Below are 18,290 nucleotides of genomic sequence, written 5' to 3' on the forward strand. Positions count from 1 at the left end.
AGCGCCTCCGTAAGCTGCAAGCGACTGAAAGGACCAGCTGCCTTGCCCTCCCTCCCTCCCTAGTGTCGGGACAGAGCACCGTGACACTAGCCGGCACACAAAGCAGCATATTTGGTCGCCCCCCAGAAGGTTCTTTCAGGGTGTGGACACCGATGACACTGATCCCGCCAGGGCGAGTTAGGCTCTGTCTCTGCTTTCTGGGACACACAGTCTCATACAGGGTTTCCAAAGTTTCTATGGAACCAAACGGCCCTCCCAGCCCACAAGGGGCTTCCCAGGGGGCGGCGGAAGGAAAACACGTTGGGACCCTAGAAGGCAAGTTGACTCGGCCTCCAGAGAAACGACGAGAAACTGCTTAGTGCAGCCTGGACTGGGGGGGGGGGGCGGGGAAGGGCTCTCTTTGGATTCACACCACGCAGCCTCCTTCATGTTCTTCCCCAACAAGGTTCTTATTCTCTTCTAGAGAAAACCCTGAAAACTGACCCAGAGGCCAACTCCAGAGAAAAGGAGCCCTGGCCGCCCTCAGAGTGGGAGTGGTAACGAGGCCTCCTGCTGCCAGCCGTGGCCACTGTCCCGTAACACAAGCCCTGGGAACTCGCTACCCTGGCACCAGGCAGTTGAAGGCAGGTCCCCGTCTCTCCGCACAAGGGGACCCACGGAGCCGGGGGGCCGGGCGTGATCTACTGGCTCACAAGGACAGGCCCAGCCCAGGCTGGGTTCTGCGTGGCACAGAGCACAGCGTGGAAGGTCTGACGTCAGCTGGAGAAGGGACACCCTCCAGGGCCTCTGAGCCCAGGCCAAGGCCTCCGACCAGACTCTCCCCTGTGAAAATCCCCAAGGGCGAAGCAGGAGGAACTGGAAAGTCCGCTACAAAGCCCCAAACTTGCTCGGTAGAGCAAGATTGGGGAAAAACAGCTATCTCAGTAATCACCAGTACAGACCTGTTTTGGCACTTCTGAATTCACTTCTGTAGGCTGGGTCGCAAGGCTCCTGATAGAATGGATCTTGCTGTGTTTTCTGGGAGAAATCAACACAAAACAGCTAAAGTTAGGGGAGGTGTTTTTTTTCTTTTTCTTTTTTTAAATGAAACTAAAGGTCCTTTTGTTTGAAGCATTAGGTCCTTCCCTCAAAAACGAAGGGACCCCAAGTTGCTTCTATAAATGCTCCTTGGGGCTGGGCGCGGTGGCTCACGCCTGTAATCCCAGCACTTTGGGAGGCTGAGGCGGGAGGATCGCTCGAGCCCTGGAGTTTGAGGCTGCAGTGAGCTATGATCAGACTCCCGTACTCCAGCCTGGGCGACAGAGCAAGACCCTGTCTCTAAAAATAAATAAATACATAAATGCTACTTGAAAGCAGACACACAGTCTTCCTTTTATAACACCTGCATGGTTCAGGGTGATTTATTTAAACCTTGAAGTTCTCAGAAGTCCTGTTCCAACTGTCACGGCACAGCTGGCAAAGGATCACTGGCAACTGAATGGTGCCTTTCTGGTTACAGGGAGGGTCAGGGGAGGGAGAAGCTGGCTGGGCCCTGACACCCTCTGAATTGCAAGCTACGATCTAACAGTATGGAATCAATCCACATACTTTGGGCAATTATTTTCTAGATCAGTTCTATAACAGAGGTGATTACCACTAATAAGCTAATGCTATCAGAATGTTAAGTTCAGAGGAAAAGGCCTGCCCTGCGAAAGGTATATAGGCTCAAGTGGAAGGGACTGACTTTAAGGCCACCCACACATCTTCTTCGTGCCTTCCCTTCCCCCGTCTGCCCATCTCCCCGTGGCCCACTGAACAGGCATTAGAAACTTTTCAGGTCCTGAAACTCATGAAACCAGCTAAGAGATGACAGAGATGACATTCCAAGTTATAACAAGCTTTTCTTCAAAATGCTTCAGATTAACACAGAAAAGTTCTGGAGTGTCCTCATTCTAGAATGGGAAAGAGAACTGGGCCACTTCTTAGATGGTCCTCAAGATAATAATTGTTAAGTGTCCAAGAAAATTATGGGGTTTATCTCCAAAAATGCATGCAAAAAAACCTTCCAAACGTTACATTTCTGGAAACAAGGCATGAGAAACCACCAGAGATTTGCAGCAGCGGGTACAGACAAAGACAAGTTGTTTTCAGCAAAATCTAGACAAAACACTGAACTAACCTGAATATTTATCAATAGGGAATCAGATAAATAAAATGTAATATCTTTAAAAATACTATAGGGCACTTTAAAAAAGATCTCAAAAAAAAAAAAAAAAAACAAAAAAAACAAACCAGGGTAGGGTTAAAAAAGCCAGAGGCAGAATTATGTACAGTGAGAGAGTACTTATATAAACAAAGAAGCACACACCCAGAGCAATTCTGCATGTTCTTTTTGGATGCATTCTGCATACACAGAAAGGAGTGTAAATTTGGCAGTTGCCTCTGGGGAGGGGTGAAGGGGAATAATGAGAGCAATTGGTTTGAAAGGTGTTTAGCCATATCTGTAACAATAGCTACAAAAAGAAGAAGGGAAAAAAAACCCAGAAACAAATATGTCAAAACATTAATAGTTGTCTAAGTAGGAGGGATATGGGGTATTTGCTGTCTTTTCTGTGCTTTCTTGTAATTTTTAGATGCATGAAAATGAAAAAAGAAAAAGATTTTTAAAAACCCACATGTACCAACAAGTGCTTGGGGCCCCTCACTCTGCGTCTCCACGCCCCGCTGCAACCCCTGGGGCTCTGCTGCTGTGCTCTGGGTGGCACAGCAGGGCCCACGGGCGCCGGGCTCCGGAGCCGGCTGGCGTGAGACCCAGGCTGCTCACTTCACCTACGAGAGCTTCAGTGTCTCCATCTTTACAAAGGGAATAAAAGAACGTCGGCCCCACAGAGCTGCTATGGAGGCTTTCGGAGTTAATACAGGCCCAGCTCTTGGAGCACTGCCTACACACACTAAGAGCTACTCTATAAGCCTTTGCTAACAACAACAATCGTAACAGCAATAAATCCTGTTTCTGCTCACCCAAACTTTAATTAATTAAAAAGTTCATAGAAACACTTTCAATACAAATCTCGAAACACTAAAGGACTCACCCACGAGTCCACTTTTACAGTGCCTTCTCCCCGCTGTAGCCTCGCACACCCTACCGCTCCTTGCCCCCGCCAGCCTCCTCTTCTTCCTCCCCTGCTCCTCTCAGTCTGCCCGCATCTCGTCTTACCCGTGGGTGCCCTAGAATGAACTAAAATGTTCCTGTCTGACACTGAACTTGCTGAGGGTGACTGTGAAGCCGTAGTTTACAGCTCACTGGACACCAAGCCTGGGTGAAGAACTATTTAGCAGCAATAACCCGTTACCTGGAGATTATGGGTCTTCTCAAGTTGGAAACAGCATCGAAGCCTCTCTTACCTTTCAAACTGCACTTTCTTATGTCCTCCTTCCTTAACATAGTCGAGAACCTGCTTCTGAGTCCGACCACTAAAACGAAGACCACGAAAGCAAAGGGGAAAAGACATCAAGGTGTTCTCAATGTAAACACACGGACAACACTTCACCATCTCCACCTAACTCCCCTGCTTCCTTAACTGGGAGGTAGGCAGGCTTTCTCAGCTAGCTGGGACGAAAGGCAATCCCTTTGAGAGCCTGTGCTTTTGTGTCCATTCGGTTTCTTGATATTTTCCTTATACACACAGAAAAAACGTTGGATTAATCAAACCCACTTAACAATTGTGTGCTTGCTCATAGAGCAACTATCCCAAGAGTCTCCACCTCTCACGAAGGCAGGGACAATAAACTGGTGAATGCCTGCAGCAGTGTTTGACACAGGACAGACACTCAAGTGTTTGTTGAAGAATGAATGGAAACATGAACCAATGATGTGCAAGTCCGTGCATTTTTCTATGAAGCGACACCAAATGCTAATAAGGCACTTTTACTGCAACAGAGAAAGGAAATCCTTTCTGCGTGAGAGCATCCTGTTAGGGGTGCACGGTGGGTGGGGACCTTGCCCAGTGCCTCTCTGCTGCTCAGACAGCCCAGCAAGGACAATCCAGGAGCTGCTGGGATGAAGCAGCGAGTGTCTCTGGAGGCCAGCACGAGCTTGCCTTATCTGCCTGCCGTGTCATCACTGCATAACACGCACGGGTAAGGACAGAGAGTCTCAGGAGAGACGTCCAGAGGGAAAGCGAGGCAAACAGGCGCGAAGAGGCAACCTTACCTGAACCGAAATGATGACCCTCGACTAAAGAGAACAGGCTTTGGCTTTGGTTTGGGCTCTTCAAAAAGTCTAAAAAAGGCATGATGTTCAACGCAGATTTTCCAGAAGGACTTGCAAAAATCCCGACTGGCCATCAGGAATTCCAAGGTATCCTGGTAAGAGCTCTAAAAAGGGAAAATATGACTTTGGTGTTTTCGTCATTACTCATGGATATTCTGCTGAAATATGAGAAAGGGAGTACAAAATAAATCTGTCCAGTAAAATTTCAATGGTGCATTTTATTATATTAATAATATGAATAATAGAAATAAAGTGCAAGATAAATGTAATGCACTTGAATCATCCTGAAGCCAACCCTCCCTTCTCCCTGGTCCGTGGAAAAACTGTCTTTCCTGAAAACAAGTCCCTGGTGCCAAAAAGGTTGGGGACTGCTGCTTTAAAGGAACAGAAAAATGTGGTATAGATTCAGCAGAAGTGATATCATTTTTTGACAGAATTCATAAATTATGTTTACTTGGCTTACATTTCCTTCTGAAAAAAATAATCCAAATACTGAAATTCCTTTTTTTGCCTCCTTAAAATAACTGAAGCACAATGTTTCTTTGTTTTCTTCCTCACGTTTCCTATCAACTTCAACTTATGTCTTAAGTCATTTCTCTATAAAATAGCATATGGCTCAAGTCCCCAGGTAGCCCCAGGAGCTACACACGAAATGAATTTTTTTTTTTCCTAGAGCACAAAAATATCACTCACTCTCAGTTGAAAAAATTCATGTCCTCTGATTCTGGAAAGGGGACATGATAATGTTCTACTCCCAAACTGAACGCCCCCAGTTTAAGTGGCCATACTATATACACAAAAGTTACTGCAGTCCTTAACACCCCAGCAGCTCCAACTATTTGGGGGAATCTCACAGTTTTAGGCCGACCCAACTTACGAACAAGTTGTGCTGCATTTCTTCATTTGTATAGCTGCTTTTTGGAACTCAAATGCATTTTCCCATGAAAACCATTAGGAATGGGTATATGTGTCCCAGGTCAGGCTGTGAAAGCCTATCTAATCCATATAGTAGCTAAACTGTAAAGCCTAGATTGCCATTTATTATCTCTTTTTCCCCATGGGGAAAAGGGCTCTATGTTCTGGTTGGGGACAGATACCTGGATACACTGCCCGTCTCCTCCATCACCGTTTCTGGCTAACGAAGGCGACACTGTTATTCCCTTCCCCAGCCCAGTCCCAGCACGAGCCATGTCTTCAGTGGTTTCATGGGAAATGAGTGGGAGGGACCTGGTTGGTCGTGAGAACGTGCTGCCTTGGGGGCCCCGTCTGGGTGGCAGCCGAGTGCTGCATGGGGTCTCTGGGTGGGCCCGAGGCTGGACTCTCAGCAACAGCACAGCTCAGGCTGCCTGTCGGGAGGGGCTGCCTGGCTCTGTGCAGGGATGAGACCCTCTCCCCAGGTACACGGCGTGTGCAGGGACACGACCCTCTCCCCAGGTACACAGCGTGTGCAGGGACACGACCCTCTCCCCAGGTACACGGCGTGTGCAGGGAGATGATCCTCTCCCCGGTACACAGTGTGTGCAGGGACACGACCCTCTCCCCGGGTACACGGCATGTGCAGGGATGCGACCCTCTCCCCGGGTACACAGCATGTGCAGGGACGCGACCCTCTCCCCAGGTACATGGAGTGTGCAGGGACACGACCCTCTCCCCGGGTACATGGAGTGTGCAGGGACACGACCCTCTCCCCAGGTACACGGAGTGTGCAGGGACATGACCCTCTCCCCGGGTACACGGAGTGTGCAGGGACACGACCCTCTCTCCGGTACACAGCGTGAGCAGGGAGATGACCCTCTCCCTGGTACACAGCGTGTATCTTCTCATGCTCTTTCCATGGACTGCACATCCGGATACAGCTGTGCGCACAGACTCTGAGTTTGTGTTCACGAAAGCACCCTGGTAGCACCGGCCAAAGTCTCAGCGTAAGCCCTGCCGAGCGCAGACCTCCAGCCCCCACGGGGCCCTCTCCATCCCTGGCTCGGTTGGTCCCGTCCGCCCGAACCACTTACGTTGGCATCAGGGCGCAGCTTGATGAGAAAGCGCTTCCTCTTGAAGCTCAGCTTCCGCACCTTGGCCCAGTTGAAGGCATTGATCTTAGTGAAGCCCTGAGAAGACAGACAGCAGCCGTGAGCCAGGAAACGCGTAACAAGCGACCCGGCTGCTCCCCTGCGCCTGTGGGGCGGGAGGCGGAGGGCCGCAGTCTCGCGCTTCGTAAAGATGCCTTCTGCTGCGAGTTCATGGGCTGCGTGGCTGTCCTACGACGCCCGTTGCTCCTGCATCCTATTCCCCACTAATTGTACGATCTGGCATTCAAACCAAGTCTGCCTCCGGGCAGGGAAGAGGCTGGTCAAGGTAATGGTGAAAAGAAAGAGAAACAGATACAAAAACCATGGCAACCACCACAATAATTAGCAGCCATCACTTAGGGAGTGCCAGGTACTATCCTAAGGGCTTTATAGACCTTAGCTGATCAAAGCTTATACCGCAAACCCAGCAAGACAGATTTATTATTTTCATTTTCTAGACATGGAAACTGCAACACGGATGTATTTTAATGTGTCCAAAATCATACAGCTGATGTAGCAGGAGGAGATTCCCGAGCACGTGCCTTAACCAGCAGCTACTGTTGGTAGCCAGCAGGTTGGCGATTCTCCCTCCTCGGACACACCCGCTTGGCCTCTGTGCCCACCCAGCTTCCAGTAGCACCAGCAAGACTGAGGCCGGGAGGCCAGACCTGCTGTGTGTCTTCAAGGCCGGTGCGTGGTCTCTGGGCGGGGCTCACTGGCCCTCACCGTCTTTGGTAGCCCGGCATGATGGAGCCACCAGATCCCAGAATTAGAAATCCTCTCGGGCCCACTTGAACACCAGGCCCATTTATTTAAAGCAGTGAGAATAAGGCAATCAGGCTCTGGCAAGAAGATGAATGCCAAGATACAGCCTTTGTACAGGATTTAATGACCTAGCAATTCTCAATATTTAGACTGTATCAAACATAATCACAGCCAATTAATCAGTGGTCAGGCATTTCTTCCCCTTCCCCTTTTATGATTTTTAGAAGCATTTAAGGGTTGTGACTTTGAAACTTAATGGTAGCCCTGAAGACTCCATTGGGTTTTATTGTTGTTTTTCTTATCGGGCACTCATAGGCCATGCACGCAGGTCAAAAACTGTTAGGGGCAGTCACCGCTTCAAAGACTGCGCTGCTCTCGTCACTCCCTACTCCCTGATAGGAAAGCAACTTTGAATGTGATTCTGTCATAATTAGCATATATCATAAATTTCTGACACATGAGCAGATAATCGCTGGGACTCTCTTGAACAAGCATAAAAGGGAAGATAAGTGCACCTGGAAGAGCTCAAAAAGATTTTAGATCACGCACATATTTACAACTTCAAAATGGGTGAAATCTGATCCTATTTCGTGAGAAACGCACATGCTTTCTCCACGTTCATTTGAAATCAAAGCACAGGTTTCCCGCTCATGTTTAAAAGGAAGGTATTCAGCAAACTTTTGGGGATGGTAGATACGTTCATTATCTTGATTTTGTAGATGGTTCCACAGCATGCACATACGTAAGAACCTAACAAATCGCGACACTTTAAATATATGCACTTTACTATATGTCATAATACTTCAATGAAGCTATTAAGAGAGAGATTGATCATAAAGCCACCCAATAGCAGAGTCGCCGACAGAGCACACATTTCAGAGTGCAGAGAACCGCAATGCCCTGAAGTAGAACACAGGCAAGAATTCAGGTGCAGCGTGTCTTCTGCTACACAATCACTATAGTGCAAGAATGTGGATTTTGGGGATTTATAAAACTGCTATATCTTAAATGTGTACATTACACTTTTCTTTTTTAAGTTAGGTATATCTGAAGCCCCATATAAGCAAGCTGGCTAGCCCCAATCAGGTTTAATAAAAAAGGGGTCAGATTACAACAGAATATGATCTGCAAGTATGAAAATGGTGTTTATTTGGGGATCTGAAATCTTGATTCCATAGATCCAGCGAGAGATACAGGTTTCTGTGATCCCACAGAGTCAATAAACCCAAACAAATCTGTGATACAGATTTTCCAACCAGGGCAAGGGTGAGTGAAATAGAATCTGGAAGTCGAGGGCCTGGGAAACAGAAAGCCCAAGATGAGGTTAGTCTTTCCTTGTTCAACGATCAGAGGTCTTAGCTCGGCCCACCCAACGAGCACCAGAGTCGAAGGGCCACCTCTTCTCTCCCCACCACCAAGGGGACCGGGCTGTGTCCTCAGCGCTCTCACCTGAAACACTAGAATGCCCGTGTTGGCAACGGCCAGATTGATCTTAGTGCCTTCCCTGTCCTTGGCCGGGTGCAACCGGATTCCGTACATCTCCAGCCGCCGTGCAATCTCCAGGAGCTGGAAATCCGACTCTGCCGGTGTTTGTCCACTGACAAAACAAAATTAAAGAGAAAGGCCAGGAGATTTGAATTCCCCGTGTCTATTAACGTGAGATTAAGAAGCTTCTCTCGGGAAATAAGAAGGCATTTTATCACAAACAGTGGGGCTACCCGATCAGATGACATCTAACCTCCCATTCACTACAGCCCAGAGTCTAGCAGCTGGAACAAAAGCTCCGTTGCTCGAGTAACACAAAACCCCAACAGTCTATCTCAAACTCGGCCAGTTTTTTTGGGAATCTCAAAGAGTTTCCTTTAAGGTCACATAAAAGCAAAATACCACTGTGTTAAAACAAGTTTCTAGCCACTTACAATAACCTAAATTTGCAAGCAAAGTTCAAGGCAGCACTCTTTTATACCGTCATCGGGCTCAAATGCCTTCTTTAAAACACCACCAAAAAAAAAAAAAAAGTCACAGAATTCTTTGAAAACATTTTACTAATCCAAATAAAAAACAAAAATGGGAGATGTTACAAAGGTTCTAGATTTTCACCATATTCCTAACTTTGCCCCTAGTTGACCCTGTCCCTTTCCCAGTTTCCGGTTAAACTGGATGGTCCTTTGGTCTTATACTCTCCCTTTTATTACAAAGCTTGGAGTGCCCTAAAATTCCAGGCCTCATCAGGTCTCTCGGGAAGGCAAGCCAGGGCCAGGTCCTCAGTGGGTGGCCTGTACTTCTGCCAGCCCGGGGTAAGCTGCAACATCCCAATGAGCCTTCGTGCCCTCTCCCTTTGTTTATTTCTTCACAACAGCTTGTGTGTGTGTGTACGTACACCCACTTATGTGGGGAGGCGGAGAGAAGCCACTCAAAGGGAAGATAAATCCACGGATGACACTTACATGTGGTTATGATGAAATTCCACGATTTTGTCTTCTAGTGCATCTTGCTGAGGTATGTACTTATTTTTTGCTAAGTGCTCTCTGTCCGATGCTTCATCAAAATCCCCAATCTCCGCTGAAAAGAAACAGAGAATGAAAAGTAGGCCACCTAAGATTAACACTTCAAAATCGGTTCTATTGCCCAGCTGGCGGACACCATAATGTAGGCCAGTTGGCGGGGAAAGTTCCAAGGGCTAGACTTCAGAGGTGGGGGCGTGAGGACGTATTTAACAATCACGGCGAGGCGAGACGATGGTGTCCACTCCTTCTCGTCTCCACCAGTTGGGAAGAAGCTTCAGAAGCACGCATTTTTCGCCATACATGTTCCTGTTTTTCTTCTTTCCTCCTCATCCACCTGTGGGTTCACATCTGTTCTCGGCAGTAAATTCCATCCATGTGGATGACAACCACATGACTTCTAAATAGGCCCTGGAATGTCAGGACTTTACAAACTCAAATTCTGAAACCCTCTCTATATAAGAATGATGGGTGCAAATGCTTTATCATGTAGAGAAAAGAGAATTGTTAAGTGGGTGTAAAAGCAGATAATCTAATTTTTAAAAAATTCAAGAGTTTATTAAATTTCTTGTAGTCCTGTTACTGGAAATAATGGGTCAGATTGCAAAGTCCGAGAAATTCTTCTTGTACGAGAAACAGGATGCATTTTCTCATGTAACCTCAACAGAGTCCTCCAAATTGCTGTATTGTGGAAATTTAAAGGATAGAGCTTTAAAAGTCACCATTGTTCCTTAACAACCCTAGCTTAAGCTCAGTTTATACCAACTGTAATACTTCCGGGGCAGCATGCCTTTTTATTTGTATCACACATTCTGTGTAACAAGCTTAATAAAAAAACAGCCTCATGATCAGAGCCCAGCTGTTTTGATAAGAAGCAAGTGGATGGTTGCTACGAAACCTACCTTTTGTTTTTGTCACGTGAAGTGGCTTGTCACGCTCCAGGCAATGCATCTCCAGTTACCAAGCAGGATGTGACCTATCTGTTGCCATAAATCACACCCGAGGCAGTGCCCGCTCACCTGGCGACAGCTGGGGCTTGGAAGAATCAATCGCTCACCAGCTTCCTCTTGCTATGTCGGAACAACAACACTGTTTCCTAATTGCCTTTTCTGGACTAGTTTCTCCCTCCGTCAATAGAGTAAAATCGCCACCCTCCCTCAGAAACGGGGGGTACCTCTGGTCACGCTGCCATCTTATCTGTTGCCTTGACAATGGTGGTCCTGACTTTCCTGCAATTCCTTCCACCTTGTCTCAAGAAAGTGCAGCTAATTCTTGTTATCTGGGGCAGTTATAATCTATGCAGTCGCCGTGAACACTGGATTAGTGATTATGGAACCACACTGCTCCCAGGGGAAACACAGGGCTAGGTTCCTGCAACACTCTTTTTTTTTTTTTTTGGAGACAGAGTCTCGCTTGTTGACCAGGCTAGAGTGAGTGCCGTGGCGTCAGTCTAGCTCACAGCAACCTCAAACTCCTGGGCTCAAGCAATCCTCCTGCCTCAGCCTCCCGAGTAGCTGGGACTACAGGCATGTGCCACCATGCCCGGCTAATTTTCTATATGTATTAGTTGGCCAATTAATTTCTTTCTATTTATAGTAGAGACGGGGTCTTGCTCTTGCTCAGGCTGGTTTCGAACTCCTGACCTTGAGCAATCCGCCCGCCTCGGCCTCCCAGAGAGCTAGGATTACAGGCGTGAGCCACCGCGCCCGGCTTCCTCCAACACTCTTGAAACGACATCTTGTTCCCCGTCCTTGTGTGATGTGCACTTCTGGGCAGAGCCACGCGGCGGCAGAACTCACGCCTGAACAAAGCTTATCTAACACCCGTGTTTTCTCTGTAAGGCAGATGGCACTACACTTGGGGACACTACACAGCACTTCAGCACTACGCTCAGGGGCCGTTTTGAACGGGGAAACCACCAACAATACGCATACAAATGCGGAAAGCATGACATTAAATAGACCGAGAAAAGGACACCTGTTAACAGCACAAGGAAACACACGAAGGTAGAGCGTCGCCTGCGTCAGGTGACCCCAATTTTCCGCCATCTTGGGCATGTCCACAAATGGCCATGAAAGTGCAGGAATGTTGACTGGGGACTATAAGAAAGTATCGGCCAGTGAGCAAACGGGCAAATATGGAATCCGGGAATTTGGAGGAATCACCTAAGTCCTAAATTTCTTGTGAGCTCTAAGTTTGGGCTTTTTAACGCCTATGGACCTTATAAATAACACACTCCTCCCAATAATCCCATATAAAAAGAGTATCCAGGTTTTTCCTTTGACATCAGGGTGGACATACCTTGCCCTCCTCGAATGCCGTGGCAACGTGACCATGAAACGTATCTGCTCCCAGTGCCTTCTCCCCTTTGAAATATGGAAATAGGCTCCTCCTTGGATTTTGAGAATTTGAGAACCAACACATATTCAAGACCCGACTTCCTATTTCTTAATGTTTTTTGCCGTGTATGTGATATGTCCTATCAGCTTATGCACATTCTGTATTCATAGTGGTCTACTCACAGCAAGGTCATGTGGACAACAAACAACCCAAAATCCGGGCAATTCAATCAATGAATGGGACTTCTCTAGGGGACATGTCTGGACAAGCCCACTCTGCCAGGTATTGTCCTCAGAGCAGGGACACACACGACTTGCGTGAATGCAGCCCTGCCAAGCCGCCACGCCCCCCCCCCCCCCAAGTGACATTTTTACAGCAGGGACATCTAGTGTCTGATTCATCTCTTTATCGGCTTGTCCTACTTAGTTGATCCGTAACAAATTAGAGGAAATTAAACGTTTGAAATATCGCAGGGAATATACAAGGACAGTGACAGAGGAGCAAACAAAAACAATACAGACTATCTGGAAGACTCCATGCATTCAAATAAAAGGAAGGGGGGAAAATAAAAGACTTCAGATTATGTGTATAAAGATGAGTATCCAGCTTACCGGAGAGAATTTTCCATTGGCATTAATATAGCATATGCCAAAGAGAGATGACTTGACCCCCAATACCTTACCAATAATGCACACAATTACCAATAATTGAAATCAGGACACAATTCACAATTTCACAGATTCTGTGAAATTTCTTTCATGGCTGAGTACATGGGATGTTTAAAAATGCAGAAACAGGGCTGCATAAAGGAAAATATGTCTTAGGACTGTACATTAAATACCATGTAAATAGCAGGAGTCCTTCTGAACTCATCTATTTAACTTTGGAGAACTCAAGATTCTTGGGGGATTCTGAGCCACTTGCAGGTGTCTGGGCAGGAGTGTTGTATCAGACCAGGGTTTCCTGAGGGTCAGAGAATCTCCATTCCCAGATGTGCAAGTGAGATGCACAGTTGTTAGCAAACTTTCATCTTTTTAATTGACAAAATAAAAATTGTGTATATTTATGGTGAACAACATGATGTTTTGATGTGTATGTTACATTTGGAATGGCTCAACTGTGCTAATTAACATATGTAGTACTTCACATACTTTTATTTGTGGCAAGAACACTTAAAATCTATTCTTCATGCAACAGATTTTTAAAAGGAAAAAACATAAGAGGAATGAGGTATTAAGAATAATGGCATCGGGAATCTTCGAGTAAGGTAAATTTCTCTTCTGCTTACAAAATGCCCAGGGTCAGAGACATTTTATGAAGTCACTATTCCAATAAGGAGACTTCACTTAAAAATCTTACACTGTTTGGAAAGGGAGGGCTGCAAGTGAGTGAGGATAAAGAAAGGAAAGTAATGTTTACGGAACACCTAACATGTCTTGGGTATATAATCGGCCCTCTGTATCCGTGGGTTTCGTGTCTATGGATTCAACCAACTGTGGATTAAAAATATTCGGAAAGAAAACTGCATATGTACTGAACATGTACAGACATCTTTTTCTTGTCATTATTCCTGAAACACCACAGCATAACAACTATTCACATAGCATTTACGTTGTATTAGGTATTATTAGTAATCTAGAGATGATTTAAAGTATACAGAGGATGTGTGTGGGTTTTGTGCAAATCCTACGCTATTTCTTATCAGAGACTTGAGCGTCCTAAGGTTTGGTATCCTTTGGAGGTCCTAGGACCAATCCTCCATGAATACTGAGGGACAACTGTATTTGCTGTCATGTAATTCTCACAGCCTTATGAAAAAGATTCCATTAGTCTCATGTTTCAAAAGAAATGAAGTTGGAGGGCTGGCAACGTACAGGGGTCACCCACCAACTAACAGAAACGAGGCCTGCGTGACTCAAAGCGTTCTTCTCTCTCCACTATTATTTTAGGAAGAGGGAAGACCAAACGCAGAGAAGAAAAATGTGCTGTAACATTCCATGCCAAAGCCTCCTCACTTGTAAAACGAGGGTAATAGTAGTATTGATCTCAGGGGGCTGTTGTGAGAATTAAATGAGATCACACACACAGTGTTGGCGCACTCGAAGGTTTAATAAAAGATACCTATTTTTTTGTTTCCCTTTCTCACATCCCTTTTTTCAAATTAATAAGAAAACATCTATCTACAAAGTCTACTAAACACTCAACAATGCTCATTTATAAAAATTAAGAAGCACCGTCAGGCCGGGCGCGGTGGCTCACACCTGTAATCCTAGCTCTCTGGGAGGCCGAGGCGGGCGGATTGCTCAAGGTCAGGAGTTCGAAACCAGCCTGAGCAAGAGCGAGACCCCGTCTCTACTATAAATAAAAAGAAATTAATTGGCCAACTAATACATACAAAAAATTAGCCGGGCATGGTGGCGCATGCCTGTAGTCCCAGCTACTTGGGAGGCTGAGGCAGGAGGATTGCTTAAGCCAGGAGTTTGAGGTTGCTGTGAGCTAGGCTGACGCCACGGCACTCACTCTAGCCTGGGCAACAAAGCGAGACTCTGTCTCCAAAAAAAAAAAAAAAAAGAAGCACCATCTATAGAAACATCTTATTGTATTAGACTAAGGCAATTTGTTGACTACTAGGAGTGACATTTCCTATAAACCTTTGGAAATCCTGTTAACTGGGCAGTGATCAGAATGGGATGCAGTTGATTATATGGGACCACTTTGTATACAATGGAAATTAAAAAGATGATATGACAACACAACATTTTTTTCCTACTGCCTATATAATTGCAGAACACAACTTTTTTTTAATAGTAGTGATTATACACATTGGCCTTGGTCTATACACACCATTACTTTTCTGAAGCATAATGTGTCTATTTCATTTTACGTAACTTCTGCCTTGGTCGAGAGCTTGGAATGAGCACACTCTGATTCATCCGTTGTCTAGATTAAGACAAACTACCTAGTTTCAAGCATCGCTAGGATTCAGTCCAGCTTCATGTATCTTGGTTTACTAAACTCAAGAGGGTACAACACTCTAAAGAGAAGTGAAATCTGTGGTGGTTTTATGTCTTAAGGCTAATGTGGCCATATTCAATGATGAGGTTTAAATCCAAGAACAAGTGTAGTCTACTCGGCCACCATCCATCCAAGCTTCTCCTTTGAGACAACTAAGGTAGCAACTGTATACCAGTCTTTGAACAAAGTAGACAAACACCAAACAGAGAATTTGTGGGTTAATGTTTGGGGATATGCATATTAAATGATGTCAGGAGTCTTGTTTTCTCTTCTACACATGGGCCTTCATGCTAACGGCAAAAATAACACAAAGATATTGTTGCTGTTTATTTTGTGGATGTGATTCCCCCCTCCACTATTCAGATCATTGTGTTATTTCCAAAAAGATTTTCAAAGGAAACCAACAGAACTTACATTGTACAATGTGTGAAATCAAGAGAGCTGCGCTGGTGTCATTGCATGTCAACCTGCCTTGAGCCAAGTCCTGCTTCACCTGCAGAGCAAACAGGTACCTGTGAAGATCAAGAGAGACGGACGTCATGCAAAGGGGACAGGAGGGTCCACATCAGAGGCAGCTCACCCCGGGCAACCTGTCCACACCATGAGACACTGAAGACAGGGATAAAAAAATCCAACAGTGAGAAGGTCTGCATGGGTTGGAATGAATTCCCGCTGCTACTGTAGACAGTGTAAACACCTCCCCTCTAAATACAAAGAGACATATATGGAGAGAGAGAGAGCCATAAAAATTTAAGACTATAGTCTATTGCCCTATATATTTTTGCAGGGTACAGGAAACACTAAATTTTTTTTTTTTACTGAATCAGTCATACATACTCTAAAATGGCTTTATGGCTCAGACAATAATAGTTTATTATGGTGAGAAGGAGAATCAATGTCAATGAAATCAGAAAAACAAGGGTGTCCTTTTTTGTGGCATAACAGTTACTTAGCTACTTCCATAAGCCCAGTTACCAGATCTGTAAAATCAATTTAAGTTATTCTTTTCTTTATACTGTGGGATAAAGTAAGATGGGATTTTTGGTGTAAGAGAAAAAAAGATATTTGTAAATCAAAGAAATTATGTTAAAACTGTGTGATGTTAAAACAGATTTGAAAATAATGATTATGAACTCATAAAGTTTTAGAAGGTATTTACTAGTTTTGCCAACTATCTGGAAACTGTCTCCTCAGTAGCTACCCTTCACAACCAGATTCTGTCCCTCGTACGAGTGTCCATTGGAATGATGCAGAGGTAGGTCCTTGGAGAAATGGTGGATTCCATGTCTATTAAAGCAACTCCTTGTTCACAAATCGGTAATCCATGGCAAAGAACTGAGCATATACCCTACCTCTCCAGTAGAAAGGGCATTTCAGGATAGTCAGGTAGCTCAAGCAGATGAGGCAAAATTTTACTTTACAGGACAATGCCAAGGTATGACGTAGCATGAACAACAGAATTAGAAAATCCTCATTCCATGACCTTTAGAGATTACTGACTCTAGCAAGAATTGTCAATTGGCAAAAAGAAGCAAAAAAACTATTTAGGAGACTGGACATTTGTACAGGGCTAAAGTAACATGACGTTACTTCACAATGGAAAGATGAGAATGTCACCACCTTATTTTATTTTGAGACCGGGTCTGTGTCACCCAGGATGGAGCACAGCGGCCCATTTATAGCTCACTGCGGCCTCAAACTCCTGAGCTCAAGTGATCCTTCTGCCTCAGCCTCCCAAGAAGCTGGGACTATAGGTACCACCCACCATGCCTGGCTGATTTTTAAAATATATTTTAGAAAAGAAGGTCTTGATATGTTTCCCAGGCTGGTCTTGAACTCCTGGCCTCAAGCCAGCCTCCTGAGTAGCTGGGATTATAAACACAAACCACTACTCCTGGCTCCAGAATGTCACCACTTTAATCCAATGAATAATCTGAACATCATTAATCAAAAGTGAAACACATAACATCGCTTACAATGGGTTCTAGCCTAAAATGTTGAACTGGATCCATCAAACCTTAAAATGAATTCCCAAAGCTATGGTTTGAATGTTTGTCCTCCCTAAATCTCATGTTAAAATCTGACACTCAACATTGGAGGTGGAGCCTAATAGGAGGTCATGGGGGAGGATCCCTCATGAATACATTTATGCCCTCCCCTGGGAGTGTGTGAGATCTTGCTCTATCAGTTACCCAGAGAGTTGGTTGTTAAAAAGAGCGTGGCACATCTGCCCAGCTCCTCATTCCCCTCTCACCATGTGACCTGCACACACCGGCTCCCATGCACCTTCCGCCAGGAGTGGAAGCAGCCTGAGGCCCTCGCCAGCTATTGATGCTCAACCTGGAACGTTCCAGCCATCCAGAAGCATGAGCCAAGCAAAACTTAGGCACTCCTCTATAGCAACACGCAATGGGCTAAGACATCCAGTTTTCAGGAAAATACAAAGGATAGAGGAAGAAGCCAAAGAGCCTCAAGAGGAAACAATCAGAAAAATTCAGAAGGTAGGGTATTGTGTAGTATACCTGGTCCACCTTCTTCAGTAAGATGGCATCATAAAGAACAGAAAATGAGGGACTACACTACATTACAAGAGGCCCAGAAGATGCATAACCAGACACAATACATGGTCCTAGAGTAAATTTTACATTAGAATAAGCAGATATAAATGTAAATATGGCCAACATATTAGATGAGATGAAACACATAGGAAAAAACCAGAAAGGAAATCATGCTAATGTGATGGGCAACAGGAATACAGCATTCTTTCCAAGTCTTATTTGTATATTCTAACTTTCTACAATGTATATTTACTGCTATTATAATAACCAAAGGTTATTTTTAATTCTCAAAAAGGCCTTTAACAATATCAACCACAAGTTTCCATAGAATTAAATGAGATAATACATGGAAAACAGGGACTACAACAAAAACATTCAATAAATGTTAGCAATTTCTTTAAAATAAAACAATAACTGATCCCTTTAAAGTCATTTAGTAAGTTCCACTCTTAAGAACTAAAAAAAAAATCACTGTGGCAATTATATAACTAGCAAAAAACACCCTACAGATTTAGGCATCAGTTGACCTTTCTCTGACCTCCTTAATGATTATTCTTGTTCCCCCACCCCTTCTGTCTCTGGAAAGTCAAAGGGAAGAAAAGTAGAGAATATAAAACAATCTAAATATCAACATAAAGGTTCATACGGGAAGAGGCAGTACAAACGACCTTTCTGGATTAGTCAGGGATTATTGCCTTTTGAACCCGACACGCCACAGAGCTACAGGCTTTACTTCTAATCTGTGCGGTTGATTTTTTAAATAAGTAGGAGGGTTTTGTGTTTTAAAAGC

At 45.0% G+C, this 18,290-nt stretch overlaps 1 protein-coding gene across 5 annotated transcripts in view; it reads right to left on the reverse strand.

The window, feature by feature from the left end:
* FARP1 (FERM, ARH/RhoGEF and pleckstrin domain protein 1) overlaps positions 1 to 18,290 on the reverse strand; it is a 277,566-nt gene that overhangs the window by 55,148 nt on the left and 204,128 nt on the right. For all 5 annotated transcript variants that reach the window (XM_076009332.1, XM_012756986.2, XM_012756988.3 and 2 more), the window contains exons 6-12: positions 15,357 to 15,454; positions 9,531 to 9,645; positions 8,533 to 8,680; positions 6,262 to 6,357; positions 4,193 to 4,356; positions 3,385 to 3,453; positions 942 to 1,017 (exon numbers count right to left, since the gene is read on the reverse strand). In XM_076009332.1, the coding sequence (XP_075865447.1) occupies positions 942 to 1,017; positions 3,385 to 3,453; positions 4,193 to 4,356; positions 6,262 to 6,357; positions 8,533 to 8,680; positions 9,531 to 9,645; positions 15,357 to 15,454 (766 nt within the window). The remainder of the gene's footprint in view (positions 1 to 941; positions 1,018 to 3,384; positions 3,454 to 4,192; positions 4,357 to 6,261; positions 6,358 to 8,532; positions 8,681 to 9,530; positions 9,646 to 15,356; positions 15,455 to 18,290) is intronic.

Source organism: Microcebus murinus, chromosome 13 (assembly GCF_040939455.1).
Source record: "Microcebus murinus isolate Inina chromosome 13, M.murinus_Inina_mat1.0, whole genome shotgun sequence".
Classification (NCBI taxonomy): Eukaryota; Metazoa; Chordata; class Mammalia; order Primates; family Cheirogaleidae; genus Microcebus; species Microcebus murinus.